The sequence below is a fragment of the Fusarium falciforme genome, chromosome 3 (assembly GCF_026873545.1).
Source record: "Fusarium falciforme chromosome 3, complete sequence".
NCBI lineage: Eukaryota > Fungi > Ascomycota > Sordariomycetes > Hypocreales > Nectriaceae > Fusarium > Fusarium falciforme.
In genome coordinates, this window is record NC_070546.1 from 1,789,903 (window position 1) to 1,804,621 (window position 14,719).

The window sequence follows — 14,719 nt, forward strand, 5'->3', positions numbered from 1 at the left end:
CTTACTAGCCCTGCAACTAACACACGACGCCAATGCCTCTTTGGGCTGCTAACAACCATCAAGACCCACGAATGTGTCAAAGCAAGTCAGCTTTTCTTCAGTGATCGACGCGGGAGTGGAACGTGGCTTGTCGACGCTAGCTAGCCACCCTGTCCGCGCGCTTTCCATGCAGCGTCGGTCTTAGTCTCTTGGACAACCACCACCGCACCATAACCATTCTGGGAGCCGCAGAGTCGCAGACACAAATCTTTTACCCCGTCTAACCTCGGCGCGTCTCGGGTTGCTTCCGTTAAGGGGGCGCGTTTCCCCCTCGCAAACCTCCTCTTCTTTTCCGGGGGTCGTTAGATCTACTACCAACACATTACGACGCTAATGGTGAAGAGGCACGCATCGTCTCCGATTGGTCGCTCAGAGGACGCACAACCTGGGGTGAGCTCTTCTTTGAGGCGAACAACACCTGTGGCGATGGATCCCGCCCTCTCGAGTTTATGCTTCTCGACCCCTTGGGTGCTTCTTGGTGGCTCGGGGTTGGCGTGTTACAGGTGTGACGAAGGAAGCGTTGCAACGTACAGCACACTAGGGGACGGACCGTTTAAAAGGATCTTCGTTCTAATGTGGCCAGATGGGCTGTGCTCGGGTTGTGTCGCACCGGTTGCTTGAGGCAGTAATGTTGGATGGGGAGACGCCTATAAGAGATGTGAGCGCGCAGCATTGGAGACGTTGGAATCATTGATCACCATCACTACTCCACCCAAGACACAAACACACATCTTCCCGAAACACACCATGGCTCCTGACTCGGCATATGACTTTATTGTCTGCGGGTATGTCAACGCCGTTAATGATCGGCACTGTAAAGAGCCGTCCCGCTAATCAATCTTGTTCCGACTATAGTGGCGGAACTTCCGGCTGCGTGGTGGCATCTCGACTCGCCGAGGACCCCAATGCCAAGGTTCTCGTCATTGAGGCCGGTCCTCACAATGAGAATCTCGAGAACGTCCACATGGTTGGAGGGTAAGGTAGCCTCATTGACCCTCACATGTTCAACTCTAACTCTCTCTCAGATGGTCACAAAACTTTGACAAGGAGACGGACTGGAACGTCATCTCCACAGAGGGCGCTGGTGTCAATGGTCGCCAGGTGAAGCTTAGCAGGGGCAAGTTCTTGGGTGGCTGCTCTGGCTGCAACGGTACCCTGATTGTCAAAGGAACAGTGAGTCTCCGACCTCGGCTTTGGTTTCTTGCATGTGCTAATCCCCTGTAGAAACAAGACTACGATGACTGGAACCTCCCCGGCTGGAGCGGTGACGAGTTCTTCAAGTATATGCGCAAGGTATGTGTGTAATTTCTCACACACATAAACTTGTATAATTTCTTTTCATTGCTTGCTTTGTCCCGGCCCGTCGGTTCGGATCTGTCGAATCTGCAATTTCCACATCGAAACATTTTTACTTTTTACAATGACTAACAAGACATCGATAGGCTGAAAACTTCCACTCCAAGCCCTGGTTCAACGAATCCAAGGACTCCCATGGTCATGATGGTCATCTTCACACTGAGCCCCATGACCTGGCTCCCATCTCCAACCTCATCAGGGACTCGATGGTGTCCAAGGGTCTCCCCCTCGACCATGATATGTTCTCACATGGAAACAACCCCCATGGATGCGGCCACTCTGTAAGGACTGTGTACAGTGGTCTTCGAACCACTGGTGCAGACTTCATTACCAAGGCCAAGCCTAAGGAGAACCTCCACCTCATGGTCGAGACCCATGTGGACAAGGTGATCATCGAGAAGGACGAGAATGGCGACCTCAAGGCCACTGGTGTCCGCGTTGTTCAAGCTGATGGCACCACTGTCGAGGTCAAGGCTCGCAAGGAGGTTATCGTTAGTGGAGGCGCCTACTGCTCTCCCAACATCCTCAACCGATCTGGCATCGGCGCCAAGGATGAGCTGGCCAAGCACGGCATCACCACCCTCGTCGACCTCCCTGGTGTCGGCAAGAACCTCCAGGACCATTTGATCGTCTTCATCTTTTACGAGACGGAAAAGGAGGGCCTAACTACTGACCACCTCGTCTACCACGGTGACGCCTTCGCCAAGTCCTACGCCCAGTGGAAGGAACAAAAGTCCGGCTTCCTTTCCACATTCCCCTTTGGCATCTTTGCCTTTGCCCGTCTCGACGAGCGTCTCGCCGACTCTGAGATCTGGAAGTCCGCTCCTCGAGAGGAGGGCCGAGATCCCATGGGCCTGACATCAAAGCAGCCTCACGTTGAGTTCTTCACGACAGAGTGCTATGGCGGACCCAAGCAGTTTGACCAGTTCCCTGTCGACAACAAACACGCCTTTAGTATCATCGCCGAGCTGTTTGCCCCCAAGTCACGAGGATCCGTCACTCTTCGCAACGCAGAGGCCACAGCTATTCCCGTGGTTGACTGCAACTACCTGTCCGACCCCCTGGACCTCGAGGTCCTCGCCGAGGCGTGTGCCTTTGGCAACGAGATCGTCATGGAGGGCGCGGGCACTAAGGACATTGTTAAGGGCGCCTGGCCACCAGCCCTGACGCACCACAAGTACAAGACGCGCGACGACTGGAAGGAGTACGTCAAGAACGGCGCCACGACCTGCTACCACGCCAGCGGAACCTGCGCCGCCGGAAAGGCCGACGATCCCAAGGCGGTGGTTGATGAGAAGCTCAGAGTCCGGGGAGTCAAGAACCTCCGCGTGGCTGATTGTTCCATCATGCCCACCGTCAACAACGGACACACGCAGATGCCTGCCTATGGGATCGGCGAGAAGGCGGCTGACCTGGTCAAGGAGGCTTGGGCTTGAAGTTTTTGTAGCACATGTCAGATATTAGCGACGAGTTGAATAAAATACCCCAATGGACAGTGATGATCCTTTAAGATACTTGCCACGATACTTTGTGTGTTGGTGTTGTCTCGGTGGCTTGGCTGTTGCATCACGAAGGTCACTGATGGCCACTGACTATTGCACTGTGTTGTAACAAACTTGAACTCAATTGTTTTCAAGAAAGTTCTGGAACATTTGCAAGTCTATCATGTTTGCCTGTACGGATACTGATGATCATACTGTGCTCAACTCGATCCAGCCAGAAACACTCCTGTTACAGTAACCAGAGCTATCCATGCCATATTAAGTTGATCACTATATCAAACGACATTATAGCAAATAATTACTCGCATTTAGCCGTTCATGTCCATCTCTCATCAACCTCGTTCTCTGTCAAGTCAGTCTCCCTGTGGATCTCATGATCGACGCGACCGGGGGGTTAATGAAGCTATCGGTCCGCTGATCCCTTTAGAGGATCACCGTCATTCCCCATCAAAGAACCCCTGCCTTGCAACGTTGAAATATCCACTTGGCACTCGGCCCCAAACGGTGAGACGGCGCCGTCGCGCATCATTTTCTCCAGAATGCGACGATCAACTAGTCGATTGTTGGCAGCTCGATTTTTTGACGTGACATGGTCAATTGAGCAAAATACCATGATTGAACAAGGCCATTCATTACGTGGCTGTACTACGTAGTAAGTCTGATTCAGGAACATGATATGTCATTGTTGTTAAAAGCAAATAATGACACTTTGATGATCGCAATTTTTCTCCACCGGGTGTAAATAGAAGCTGCCTAGGTGACCAATGGTTCTAGCAGAGGACGTAACGACGATCGGAGCCCATTGATGCAATCAAGTTGGAGGTATTGTAGGCGATTAGCAAGGATCAAATGTGTCCAATATAATATTGTTCTGAGAGCTTCGGTCGTCAATCACCCTATCTTCCGATAGCTGCTCCTCCCCGAGTAGCTCAGCTGGAAGAGCGTTCGGCTGTAATGGATCTCGCATCTTACCGAAAGGCCACCTGTTCGAGCCAGGTCTCGGGGATTTCTTTTTGCTTTTTTTCTCACTTTTTATCCAAGTAATTTAGGGGTTCTACATGTTGTCATTGTTATTTTGGTAATGTTATAACTTTTGCTTGAACAAAGAGCAGGTTGGTCGCTATTGTGAGGGAGGGCTGGCTTGGTAGAACAATACCTGTTAACACGGCGAATTGACATGCGATATTTCTACAAGGCATATGAGATATTAACCGCTCCGTTGAAATGTATATTACAATAGCTTGACTGTGTAGATGATTGTGTTTCTCTCGCTGTGCTGTTCTCTTCTATCCGGTGATTTGGAACGAGACAAAAGAACTGATCAATTGACAGCGAGGGGAAATGCTCTCTTCGCAACCCAGGATATAGACATTGAGTATCCCGATGGTCTCTAAACTCGCGACGTAATGGTACCGGCAAAGTAAGGCAACAAGTAGTATGCTTCAAGAGCATCTCTTGGAATGCCCGCGTAGGTATCAACCTGGAAGTATCGCCTCGGGACGTGTGAATTGAAGCATCACAGGTAATTCGGGCTGCTACAGTAATACTGTGAAAGGTTGTACCTTCAAACATCAAGGTATTTGTTCAAGCGAAACAGGAGCCAAGTGAGAAGGGCATCATGTTACTCCCAGCCACTCATTTGCTGCCCATGGCTCTGCCAACTCGAGCTCTGACTGAGCTATAGACCAGTAACTCTCAAGACTGGCACACAGTAATACAATCATTATCTATTCTAACTTATAAAACATATCCTTTAATTGAACATCCAACTCCCACAGGGTATCCCAAAGCCCTTTCTAGGCCAAATTGCCGCTTTCATATCAAACACAGTCCTGAGACAACCGCACTTCTATTGTTTTCCTACCCCTTCATAGCCTATCATTGGTGTATTCCACCGTCACCGTAGTTGTCTGCACGATAGCCGGCTTGCTCGTACCATCGACGATACCTTTTTCCGAGTCGCTGTCCCCCCAACCGACATGATCTTCACTGTGCCCAGCTGTGACTCTTGGATCTGCCCGCCCCTTTATCGGTCCAAGCACAAATTCTTCTGAACCCTGACCTTCTCCTGCATCGAACTGCGAGTATTGATGTCGGTCGCGTCGGCTCTGTGATGTCGGCACGAGGGTCCGGGTGGGGGGCTTCGAGTTCTCGCCAGATTTTCCAGACTTGCCTGTCTTGCTGCCGTATCGAGACTCTCCGATGAGCTTGGGGGCGACGTGCTTGAAGAACTTTCGCAGTGTCGGCATGGAAGCACAGGTGATGATGAGGTTAGCTTCGACGATACTACTCTCAAGTCAGTTACTGCTGCCACGCGCCGACCCCAAGGAGTTATCGGGAGCACTTACATCCATACACTCGCCCAGGCAATGACCCATGTCGCATCCAGATCAGTCAACAAAGCTGGCAGGATAGAAACTCTAACGACCGAAGTGACGACTGTCAGAGATCCAATACCAAAGATGATGACCAGTCCAATCTTTTGCCGAGGGGGAATCTGAAGTTTGATGACCATGGGAATCGGCAAGAAAAACAGTATAACGTCGCTAATAATGTTGGCCACAGCCGTCGCAATGTACAGACTCGGCCGGTTGATGCAGACGCCGTCTGTGATGGTCACGTCCCAGCTCATGGCGATTGGTTTGCACGAGAAGATGCAGGCAAAGAAGATTCCGACCGTGTACCCGCTGATAAATACAATCGTGGACCATGTTGCGATCCTGAACCAGCGCTGGGGAGATAGTCGGAGGTAGAAGATGAGGAGGGCGAGTTTGGACAGGGAACCGCAGAGGATGTAGATGAAGGCGGCAAGATAGACGTCCTGGCACCGTGTTAGTTGAGTATATAGGGGTTATGTCCTGACTCACCATTAGATAGGCGTTAAACTGGGTGACGGATATCTCCCACGCGTGGACTCCGCCAACTCCAGTTGCAAACATGTCTAGGCATGGTTAGCTATTGGCCTTTAAAGACCTCAGGGGCACTCACGAAGACATAATGCTATTGTTGCAACAGCCAAGACCTGTAGATGCCAAAGTCAGCAACAGCCATTGCGTGTTGTTCTACCCAGGAGGTGGGATGAAGCTGTGCATGAAGCTAGATATGGGACGACGGCATGTACAACCAGCAGCCATGGACAACCATAGAACCAATCTGAAGCCATCGACACTGCTTGTACAAACATATATGATGTACTTACATATGAAAAGATGAGAAGCACTGTCCCATTGTCAGCATGTCGATCCCAATGGCCCCGTCTCACTCTCTCCCCGATGCAAGCACTCAATCCAGACCCGCAAAGCGCCAACCGATAGATGAATGGCACGAACCAACATCGAGTTGAATAATAAGAAAAGGTTTCGAGAAACACTCACCATCGTCAACTTGTACGCCTCCTGTAAGGAAGAACTTGACGTACAGCCTCTGTGCGATAAACAGGAAACTCAGGACCATGCCAAAGCCAGAGACGTAGTAGGCCTCTGGCACTCCCTGCCGCCGCGGGCTATCAAAGTCAACCACGTAGTCCTTTGGCGGTTCCAGAACCGTCGGCACGCCTTGAACAAGAGGCATCTTGATGGATTGAAGTTACCTCCGACATACAAAGGCGTCAACTTCTGTCGATTACTTGGCAGGAACAAAGTGACAGGACAAATACGGAGAAAAAAAAAGAACCCAGGTCAAGAAGGAAGGATCACGATGTCCCCCAAGAGAGCGAGACGGGGGCTAGTTGAAGCAGAGATTGGCGGCTCCCTGGCAGAAACCCACACACTCGGACCTGGGGATCAAAAGTGACTGATGGCGTACACGAGCATCCCCTAACGCACCGTCTCGTGCTAACTTACAGCCCAACCTTTCAGCTGTCAACAGTGGTTCGCGTGCCAAGGATCCGCCATCCAAGGCTGGGGGGAGCAAAAGGACCTGGAGGCGCACGATACAGCTCGGAGACTTCACGACAACCGATGGGCCCGACTGCTGCTGTGTCCCGCGCGGCTAAGGAGCTGCTGCTGCTGCAGGTCAGGGGGGGTCATCGTGATGGCACGACTTTTGAAATCTAGCGTGCCTGCAGCAGATCCCAAATTGCAGCAATACGGAATAATCACCACGGTGCTACGTATAACGCCCGGGTACTAAGTCTCAACTTGGTAAAGGAATGTCTCACGAAGGAAGCAGCAATCTTCAGCCGTGACCCCGTCCTCTCACTGGTTGGTTGAGTTTCTGGAACAGACAGGGACCAGGGAAATGGGGGAGTGCCGAGCCTGCAGTGTCTGCTTCTGGAAGCCCACCAACAAGATGCCGAAGCCCTGTTTTCAAGTTGATGCTGCGGCGTTGCTTCTTCCCGAGCCACACAGCTGGTCTGCCCAATCAACTCGTTAATAAACATGCTTTTACGACTCAGTCGTCTCCACGACGGTTCAACCAGATCATGTCATGTAGTCCGAGTTGACAGACGCCTCACATTCCTTCTGTAACGCTGACACGCACGCAACGTCCGCCTCGTTCCTCAGTTGGTCCTTAGGCCAACATCCGTGCCATTTTGCCATTTTTCCCGTCTTTGATTCCTTGGCGGCGATTGTAATATGACAGGGGCTTAGGTCGACAATCGAGCGTCATTGGGGGGGCTAGCAAAAGATGCATAATGCCCTGTCTAACCAGGTTTCGTCTGGTCAAGAATCCCTGCCTCGAGTCTGTGGGCCCTTTTTTTCGCGTTCCAACGCCGGTCTTGTTTTAGCGCAGCCAGCAAAGGCCCAGGTTTCAGGGGAAAAGGCACGGGAAGGCTGGACTCGGTGCCGCAGTCAAAACACTCCGTGCTGTAGCATCCGTCAGTTGTCAACCCGCCAGAGATCGACGCGGATCACCGACTACGCAGCACATCATGTGGGTTAGGGGGATCGAGAAGTTATTCTGACACATGACCTGTTGCCTGAGCCCTTGCCAGCAGCGACCAACACTTCTGACAGCAAGTCAATGCATGCATTGAATCCATGTCAGGAACACAGAAGTCAGAGCAACAGAGTTTGAAGGGTCCTCTTGTCACATTGGATACGACAAAACCCTCATCAAGCGGAAATTTTCCCTGCTGCGCCAGACGCGGGATGCGCAATTATTCAAGGATGGGACGGGTTTTTACCCCGTACGGAGTAGTTTGGGCTTACCCATGATCTCGTCAACCCTCACAGAGCAGAGCGATCTGTGGGGAGCCCAGTTAACCGAACGGATCTCCTGCCCCGGGCGCAGTCAACTTGCTTCCGGACTGACAGGGGTATCCCCAGGAGGACCTTGACGCTAGCCGGGGATTGTCAGGGCGTAAGGGAACGCCACGGAAGAGGGCATTGACTGTTGGTGAAGCCTTCGACGTCGGAGGGAGGAACCGGTTCCTGAAGGCTGTGGCAGTATGCTCTAGCAGTGCGTGGCTGCTCGATGGTGTGATCCCACTCATATCTCCGTCTGCATCACGGACTTTGTTCCGTCACGTTAATATCTTCTTCACGTGTGTATCCCACGTGCTGTTAATCAAGACTTGCAGATCAAATAGCATTTCCAGAAGAACCAAGTGGGTAAGCCTATATCAAAAGGCGTTCATGAGCGTCTTTCCCCCCGACCTTGATGTCATCACACTGGTGGACCTTGGGATTCTCCGTCCTTGCCGAGATTCGAATCTCTCTCCCAGTTCCGCAGTTCAGCTAGTCCCCCACTGGTCTGTGACGGCCAGGTCGAGGTATGCCTCCTCATCCTCCGTCCCCATATCGGGGAGCCAGCACCGCTTTCGTTCAGCATAGCCCGTCATGTTATGCCCGGACGGAAATACAATTCCTAATGTTAGTCTAGCTTAAGGCCAAGGGGAAGATCCCTCTAATAAAGACGACGCTCCTCATCGAGCACCTGCAGATCGTTGCCCTCCTCCTACCCTCACCCGTCTGTCCAACGCGACGCCTACACTGCGCTGTACGTGTCGAGCATCACATTCGTTTGAATCCTGCACGCCCTTGACCCAAGGCATCCTTTCTTTAAACCCCAAACATGAAGTTTGATATCCTTGTTGCTGCCAGCTCAGCAGTGGCCTTTGGCGCCACAGCCGCCTCGGCCAGTCCCGCTAATGCTTGCTACCGATGTGTAAGTAAAACCTACGTTGTAACAGCCGTCAAAGCCAATAATGGCGCTTGCTGTATTTCATGTCATATCGTCTTTTTTCTCACCATCACTTCTCAATCAATACCATACATCATGACTAACGAAACATCACCTCAGTGTACCGCTCTCTCCCGAGCCGGCCTCCGCAACAAGGTCGTCACCCAGAGCCAGGCACTCTACGATGATCGGATGGACTCTTACTGGTCCGTCAGCGCCGCTCTTCGACCTGACTGTATCGCCCTGCCCGAAACGGCCGAGGATGTCTCCAAGATCATGAAGGTCATCACCCAGCACAAGTGCAACTTTGGCATTCGGGGTGGTGGCCACGGCAACTTTGCCCTCTCCAACTCGATAGAGGATGGTATTACCATTGACTTTGGTGAGTGAGCTCCTCTATCATCCTTTTTCTATCCCACTTCATATACTTCAACCCCTTATGACTAACCACTAACAACCCAAGGTTACATGAACGGCACCGAGTATGATGCTGAGAAGAACCTCGCCCGTGTCCAGCCTGGTGGTCACTGGCAAGACGTTTACGATACCCTTGCCCCTCACGGCCTCGTCGTCGCTGGGTAAGTCCAATTGACTCCTTGTCGCCCCAAAACTCCTTGCTAACCTTTGCCATCTAGTGGACGCGCTGGTACCGTCGGTGTTGGTGGTTTCGTTACCGGTGGTGGTAACTCGTTCCACTCTGCTTCTCATGTAAGTGATGCCAACTTCTAAAGACTAACTCAGACAACAGCTCACGCAGTTCATAGGGAATGTCTTGCGACACCGTTGCCGGCTGGCAGCTTGTTCTGGCCAATGGCGAGATCGTCGAGGCCAACGCCAACGAAAACGCCGATCTCTGGCAGGTAATCTCCCCCGTCTCTACACCATCAGTGCCTGCTCTGACTCTGCAATCAGGCCATGAAGGGTGGTACCGGTAACTTCGGTCTCATCACCCGTATTGACATGGTCCCCATCGAGTTTGAGGACCGCAGCAACCCCGTCATCTGGGGTGGCAACCTACTCTACACGCCCGAAGCCGGCCCTGCCGTCATCGACGCTCTTCTCGACTTTACCGACAACGTCAAGAATGACGAGGACTCTAGCAGCATTGTTTACTGGGCTTATCTTCCCGCCCTCGCCGGTGGCACCATCCTCAACGCCGCCATCGAAAACACCAAGGCCAAGATCAAGCCCCCTGCGTTCGACGGCTACTACGCCATCGAGGGACGTCAGCAGGACACCACCAAGGTTGACAAGATGAGCACCGTCACCCTTGAGCTTGGCTCCGGTCAGCCTGCTGGCTTCCGCAACGTGTGGTTCACAAGCTCCTTCAAGACCAACGCTGAGATCCTCAGCTACGCCGTGGAAAAGTTCAACAAGCTCAACGAGGACCTCGAGGCGCTCATGCCCAGCGCCGACTCTGGCCTCAACACTCTCTGCATGTTCCAGCCCATCACAAAGTCCATCGCGGAAAAGGGCGTTGCCAATGGCGGCAACGTCATGGGCCTCGACAAGTACACTGAAGAGGGCAACGGTATCATGTTCCTCCTTACCTGGGCCGCCCATGGTGAGGATAATGAGAAGGCCGCATTCCCCCTTCTCAAGGCTTACATCGATGACCTCGAGGCCAAGGCCAAGGAACTCGATGCCTGGTGGCCCTGGAAGTTCATCAACTACGCCCACCTTACCCAGGACCCCCTGTCGACTGTTGGCGCCGAGGCCCTTGCCAAACTCCAGGCCGCCAGCAAGAAGTACGATCCCCAGGGCGTCTTCCAGAAGCTGCGAACTTCTGGATTCAAGATTCCTTTTTAATCGTAGCGACATCTTCATTTGTCAATTCCTAGATCTAGACTTAATAAGGAATTTGCCATCTCGCAATATTGAGTTTTAACATGTCTGAGCCTCCGAATAGTCCGTCGATTGAGACACAGCATCTTGGGCCACACGCTTCACATCTTATTCCCACATAGAGAACAATGAGTTGTTAATATCTGTTGAATTATTCGAGAAGTGACAGTGATGTACCCCATCTTCTATCAGCGAAACACCCCTTACATGTCTCGAATGTGGTCACCACAGTTGAAATCTTACACACGAATGACTCTCCCTGTATCTATCACCCTTTTCAATACATTGCGGAGCATGAAAGAAGGGGTATAAAACGCACGCTTCTTGCGACGCTTTGCCTTGTACCCGGAGAAGTCATCGCTTAGGTTCTTCACGCCCAATGTATTGATATCGCCGACAATGAACAGGCCACATGTCGAGCGACTGAGCATCGCAGCCAAGAGTCGGTTTTCAGCAAGGTCCTGGGGGCCAACTGCTTGGATAACCCCAAGGATAGCCACGACGATCTTGCCCTCGCAACCTTGGAAATCCTCAATGATCGTCACTGGCTTCATTCCAGACAGCATCAAGTCATCTGACCCCTTCCGCATATCCCCCACAAGATCTACATTCGCCTTGTCAGGGGTGATGATGATAATATCCGAAGGGTCTGCTCCCTTACAATTGACAAAACCAGTGACGAAGCTCAATGCAACCTGAAATTGAACTGGGTTCTGTTTGGAGCCGGTGGTTTGATTCACGTGGCAGTACGACCCCTCACAGTGAATAAACACCTCATAAAAGGTGTTGGAAACAACAGGTGCCCAGTCCAGGTACTTGTTGGTGAGATACAGTTCTAGCTTTCGGCCAAGTTCGTACTCGGTGTGTTCGAAGTCGCTGTTTGGACGGTATCGTAAAGGGGTTTCCAAATACATTCCTTGTTGACGCATCTGAAATAGACTGAGGCATGCGAAGGTGAGTCCTTAGGCGAAGGATTGGCCAGCCACTCGCTTCGAGAAAAGCCAATGGAGATATTTTCCCGGCTTGCCCCAGGCGATTGATGTTGTTGCGACTCTTATCCTGCACTTCAAACCCTTCAGCAGCTGGAGCGATCGAATAATTATCCCCGGCTAGGAGGCATGGAAGGAGAGTGTTTCCCCACACAGAGTAAAGGTCAGGGCGGCTGATGCTCCCAGCGTCGTCGACTGCAACTCCCTTGACAAGCTCGTTCTTCAAGTTGAGGTAGGGATCTTGCTTGGAGCAAGACATGGTCGGGGTTGTGCACACAATGCCGGCATGGCGCAGAATCTCAATTAGTAACGCTCCGATCGTTGATACTGGCAATTGGCCACCACCACGTTTGTATTCAGGCCAGCTAATATCCCGTCTGGCCACGGCACGAAGCCGTTTGAGTTTCTTTCGCCTGTCAATATCGTCGCGCATCTGGTAAAGGCCCGGGCTGTCGCCTGGTCGGAGGCTTCGAACAACAGGAGAGTGAAGGATGGCTAACAACCAAAATTCCAAAGATAGATGCAATTCCCATGGTCTTGGCTCTTCCCATACAGAATCAGGAAGTGCTCGATCCCCAGCGTAAGGGCTCTGCAACAAGCTGAAGAATGCGTCAATCTCACCATCTATTCTGTAGCCTCGCACAATGAGTTTGCAATGGGTACGAGTGGTGCAATTCGACTGCTTGGTGCTGTTCAAGCGATTGGTGATACTGAAGGTGATTTGATCGAGTCGAAAGGCAAAGTTTTCCACGGTCACATCCGACGGAGCACTGCAATAGACTTACTAACGGTGCTTGTTAGTGCAAGGGCGCCGATAGCCAGTGCAGTCGTTCTTCCGCACCTAGGTCCCTATTCACGGTCAGAACAAACTGTGGCATGCGTATGAACTACTTACTTCGGTGATGATGTCGAGTCCGAGTGGTCTCTTACGAAGGTAATTTCGCAGACGAGGTCGGTCAGCCAGGGGCACCTCCTCCATCATGGCGTCAACGTGAGTTTTATCAATACTATCCAAGATATCAACTGCAGGTAGGGCCCAATGGTAGTAATTGGCATCTTGTAATACCCCTGTGCCCTGTTGACACATAGTAGGGTGGAAGCCAGTGCCACGTAGAAGATCTTGATGGTAACTCATCTTCAATTGAAGATCCATCGGTATGGTCTGCAGGAGCTGACCGCTCGCGTCAGTTCGTAAGCCAACAGCTACAGGGTTGGATGGCATCGCTTTGGGGTGAAACTGACAGACCGCATCGACCTTTCTCTCGCAGTCTGCTGTTGGTGCGTTGAACTGAAGGGAAACAAGATTCTATCCATCCTGCCCTTTGTCCAGCGTCGCCTCCGAAAATCGATTTCTCGCTAGCAGGACCAGATAGATTTCACCAAATTCAGCTGTCTTAATAGCGTTAATACCATGAGAATGGTGCACAATTCTGGCCTCCCACTCAACCGCCTTGGGATCGTCACACAGGTATAGCTGTAAAACTGGGCGCCGAGAGAGATGTTTCCAAGCTGACCGTGTGTCAGGATTGTAGTGTTTGTTAATTGGCACGATGACATAGTATGCAGATCCTAGTGCGTCCAGTCTGGCATCGATGAACAGCGCGGAAAGCTCGAGTGTGGCGATGCTGTCCGCGGAATTGCGAAGCTACACAGCGCCCTGGACTTTTGATTGAGTGAGAGCGGCCAAGTGTGAGTTGTCATCGTGAAATGGCCATGCTGGCTCGAACTGGTAGCCTTGTGCCCATGGAATCATAGCTTGATATCGATGCATGTTCCAAGCATACTGTCTCCCGTAAGGATAGCTGAAAGAGTGTGGAAGAGTGTTCTCATGCCACTTTGAGATTATCTCTTTGTGGGTTGCGCAGACAAGAATAGTAAATTCCCTTTGCTCGAGAAGTTCTCGCAGAGGCTTTGAGCCGGCGATGGGCGCATTGTCGTTGAACCACGTGTCTGCGACACTGTCGGGGTTTGCGAACGGCATACAGTAGCCATCAATCTTTGCGTGGGCACCTTTCTCGAGTGACACTTTGAGCAGCGTAAATTCGATGTTCTTCTCCCAGACTCGCCCATGGAGGGTGTGGCCTTTGGGGATGGCCTCGGCCGTGTAGGTGAAACGCCCACGAGGGAGCTTGACAAAAAGCCGGTATTGTCGCAAAACAGTTGGGGTTCCATATGTCCGGTTTGCTATTACTCGTTAGAAATAGCATTCATCGAGAGAAGAAACGTGTGAAGGCCCACCTCGGTAGCATATGCCAGAGCCGTCATCGTCATTGCTTCGACCGAGAAGAAACCTGATAGAAAACCCCATCCAGGGCTCTGTATCAGGCTTAGCACTGCAGATCAGGTAAGCCGCCATTCCGGCTACCCTTCCAGGGTCTTTGAATTTGCCCAGAAATTTTCGGTTCTCGTCTAGAAAAAGGGCAGACTCCTACGATTTGAAGGAGCTTCCTGAGCCTGCATCACCCCAAGAGGTCTGACTCCCAGAATCGCCGTTATGACTCATTGCGTTGCTTCGAGTGGAGAGATGCACATTATTTTTCGATTCTTGCGTGTTGGTCTTTTCTTGAGAGCGGAAGAAGGAATCTTGGTGTTGAAAGGCGAGGTGGTGTTGTTGGGGAGAACTTGTGGAAGGGTGGGAGGCGACGCACCTTCCTCGAATACAGTTCCGGCCACCTACTCTCCCGTACATGCCTAACTAATGGAGATTTTTACTTAGGTAAGGTGGAATTGTTACGGGCTCTGGGTAGGGATGAATTTGTTCATAGCAATGGTCACTATGAGGGTGTCGTAAGGGATACCACTTTATTGACCTGGCTAATGCATTTCATGGTTCCATGCTTGTGGACAAGTCAATGAGCGCCC

The 14,719-nt window shown here is 51.7% G+C and overlaps 5 protein-coding genes across 5 annotated transcripts; 2 read left to right on the forward strand and 3 right to left on the reverse strand.

Annotated features, from left to right (window-relative positions):
- Window positions 1–786: 786 nt before the first annotated feature.
- On the forward strand, window positions 787–2,831 carry NCS54_00387800 (Hypothetical protein; the record flags this gene model as incomplete). Its single annotated transcript, XM_053149433.1, has 5 exons — window positions 787–824; window positions 895–1,014; window positions 1,065–1,212; window positions 1,264–1,332; window positions 1,482–2,831. The coding sequence occupies 5 exons, from the start codon at window positions 787–789 to the stop codon at window positions 2,829–2,831; spliced, it is 1,725 nt and encodes a 574-aa protein (XP_053005408.1).
- Window positions 2,832–4,765: 1,934 nt separating this feature from the next.
- On the reverse strand, window positions 4,766–6,467 carry NCS54_00387900 (Hypothetical protein; the record flags this gene model as incomplete). The annotated part of the gene is made up of 6 exons (XM_053149434.1): window positions 4,766–5,183; window positions 5,246–5,718; window positions 5,765–5,838; window positions 5,886–5,919; window positions 6,097–6,116; window positions 6,272–6,467. 6 exons carry the CDS (start codon window positions 6,465–6,467, stop codon window positions 4,766–4,768), a joined length of 1,215 nt encoding a protein of 404 aa, XP_053005409.1.
- A 2,448-nt stretch (window positions 6,468–8,915) lies between these two features.
- Window positions 8,916–10,832, forward strand: NCS54_00388000 (FAD-binding PCMH-type domain-containing protein; the record flags this gene model as incomplete). Its single annotated transcript, XM_053149435.1, has 6 exons — window positions 8,916–9,008; window positions 9,144–9,405; window positions 9,487–9,601; window positions 9,659–9,731; window positions 9,788–9,883; window positions 9,936–10,832. 6 exons carry the CDS (start codon window positions 8,916–8,918, stop codon window positions 10,830–10,832), a joined length of 1,536 nt encoding a protein of 511 aa, XP_053005410.1.
- Window positions 10,833–11,107: 275 nt separating this feature from the next.
- On the reverse strand, window positions 11,108–12,836 carry NCS54_00388100 (Hypothetical protein; the record flags this gene model as incomplete). Its single annotated transcript, XM_053149436.1, has 4 exons — window positions 11,108–11,744; window positions 11,941–12,627; window positions 12,699–12,706; window positions 12,753–12,836. 4 exons carry the CDS (start codon window positions 12,834–12,836, stop codon window positions 11,108–11,110), a joined length of 1,416 nt encoding a protein of 471 aa, XP_053005411.1.
- A 666-nt stretch (window positions 12,837–13,502) lies between these two features.
- NCS54_00388200 (Hypothetical protein) lies at window positions 13,503–14,213 on the reverse strand (the record flags this gene model as incomplete). The annotated part of the gene is made up of 2 exons (XM_053149437.1): window positions 13,503–14,041; window positions 14,096–14,213. 2 exons carry the CDS (start codon window positions 14,211–14,213, stop codon window positions 13,503–13,505), a joined length of 657 nt encoding a protein of 218 aa, XP_053005412.1.
- Between the last annotated feature and the right edge of the window lie 506 nt (window positions 14,214–14,719).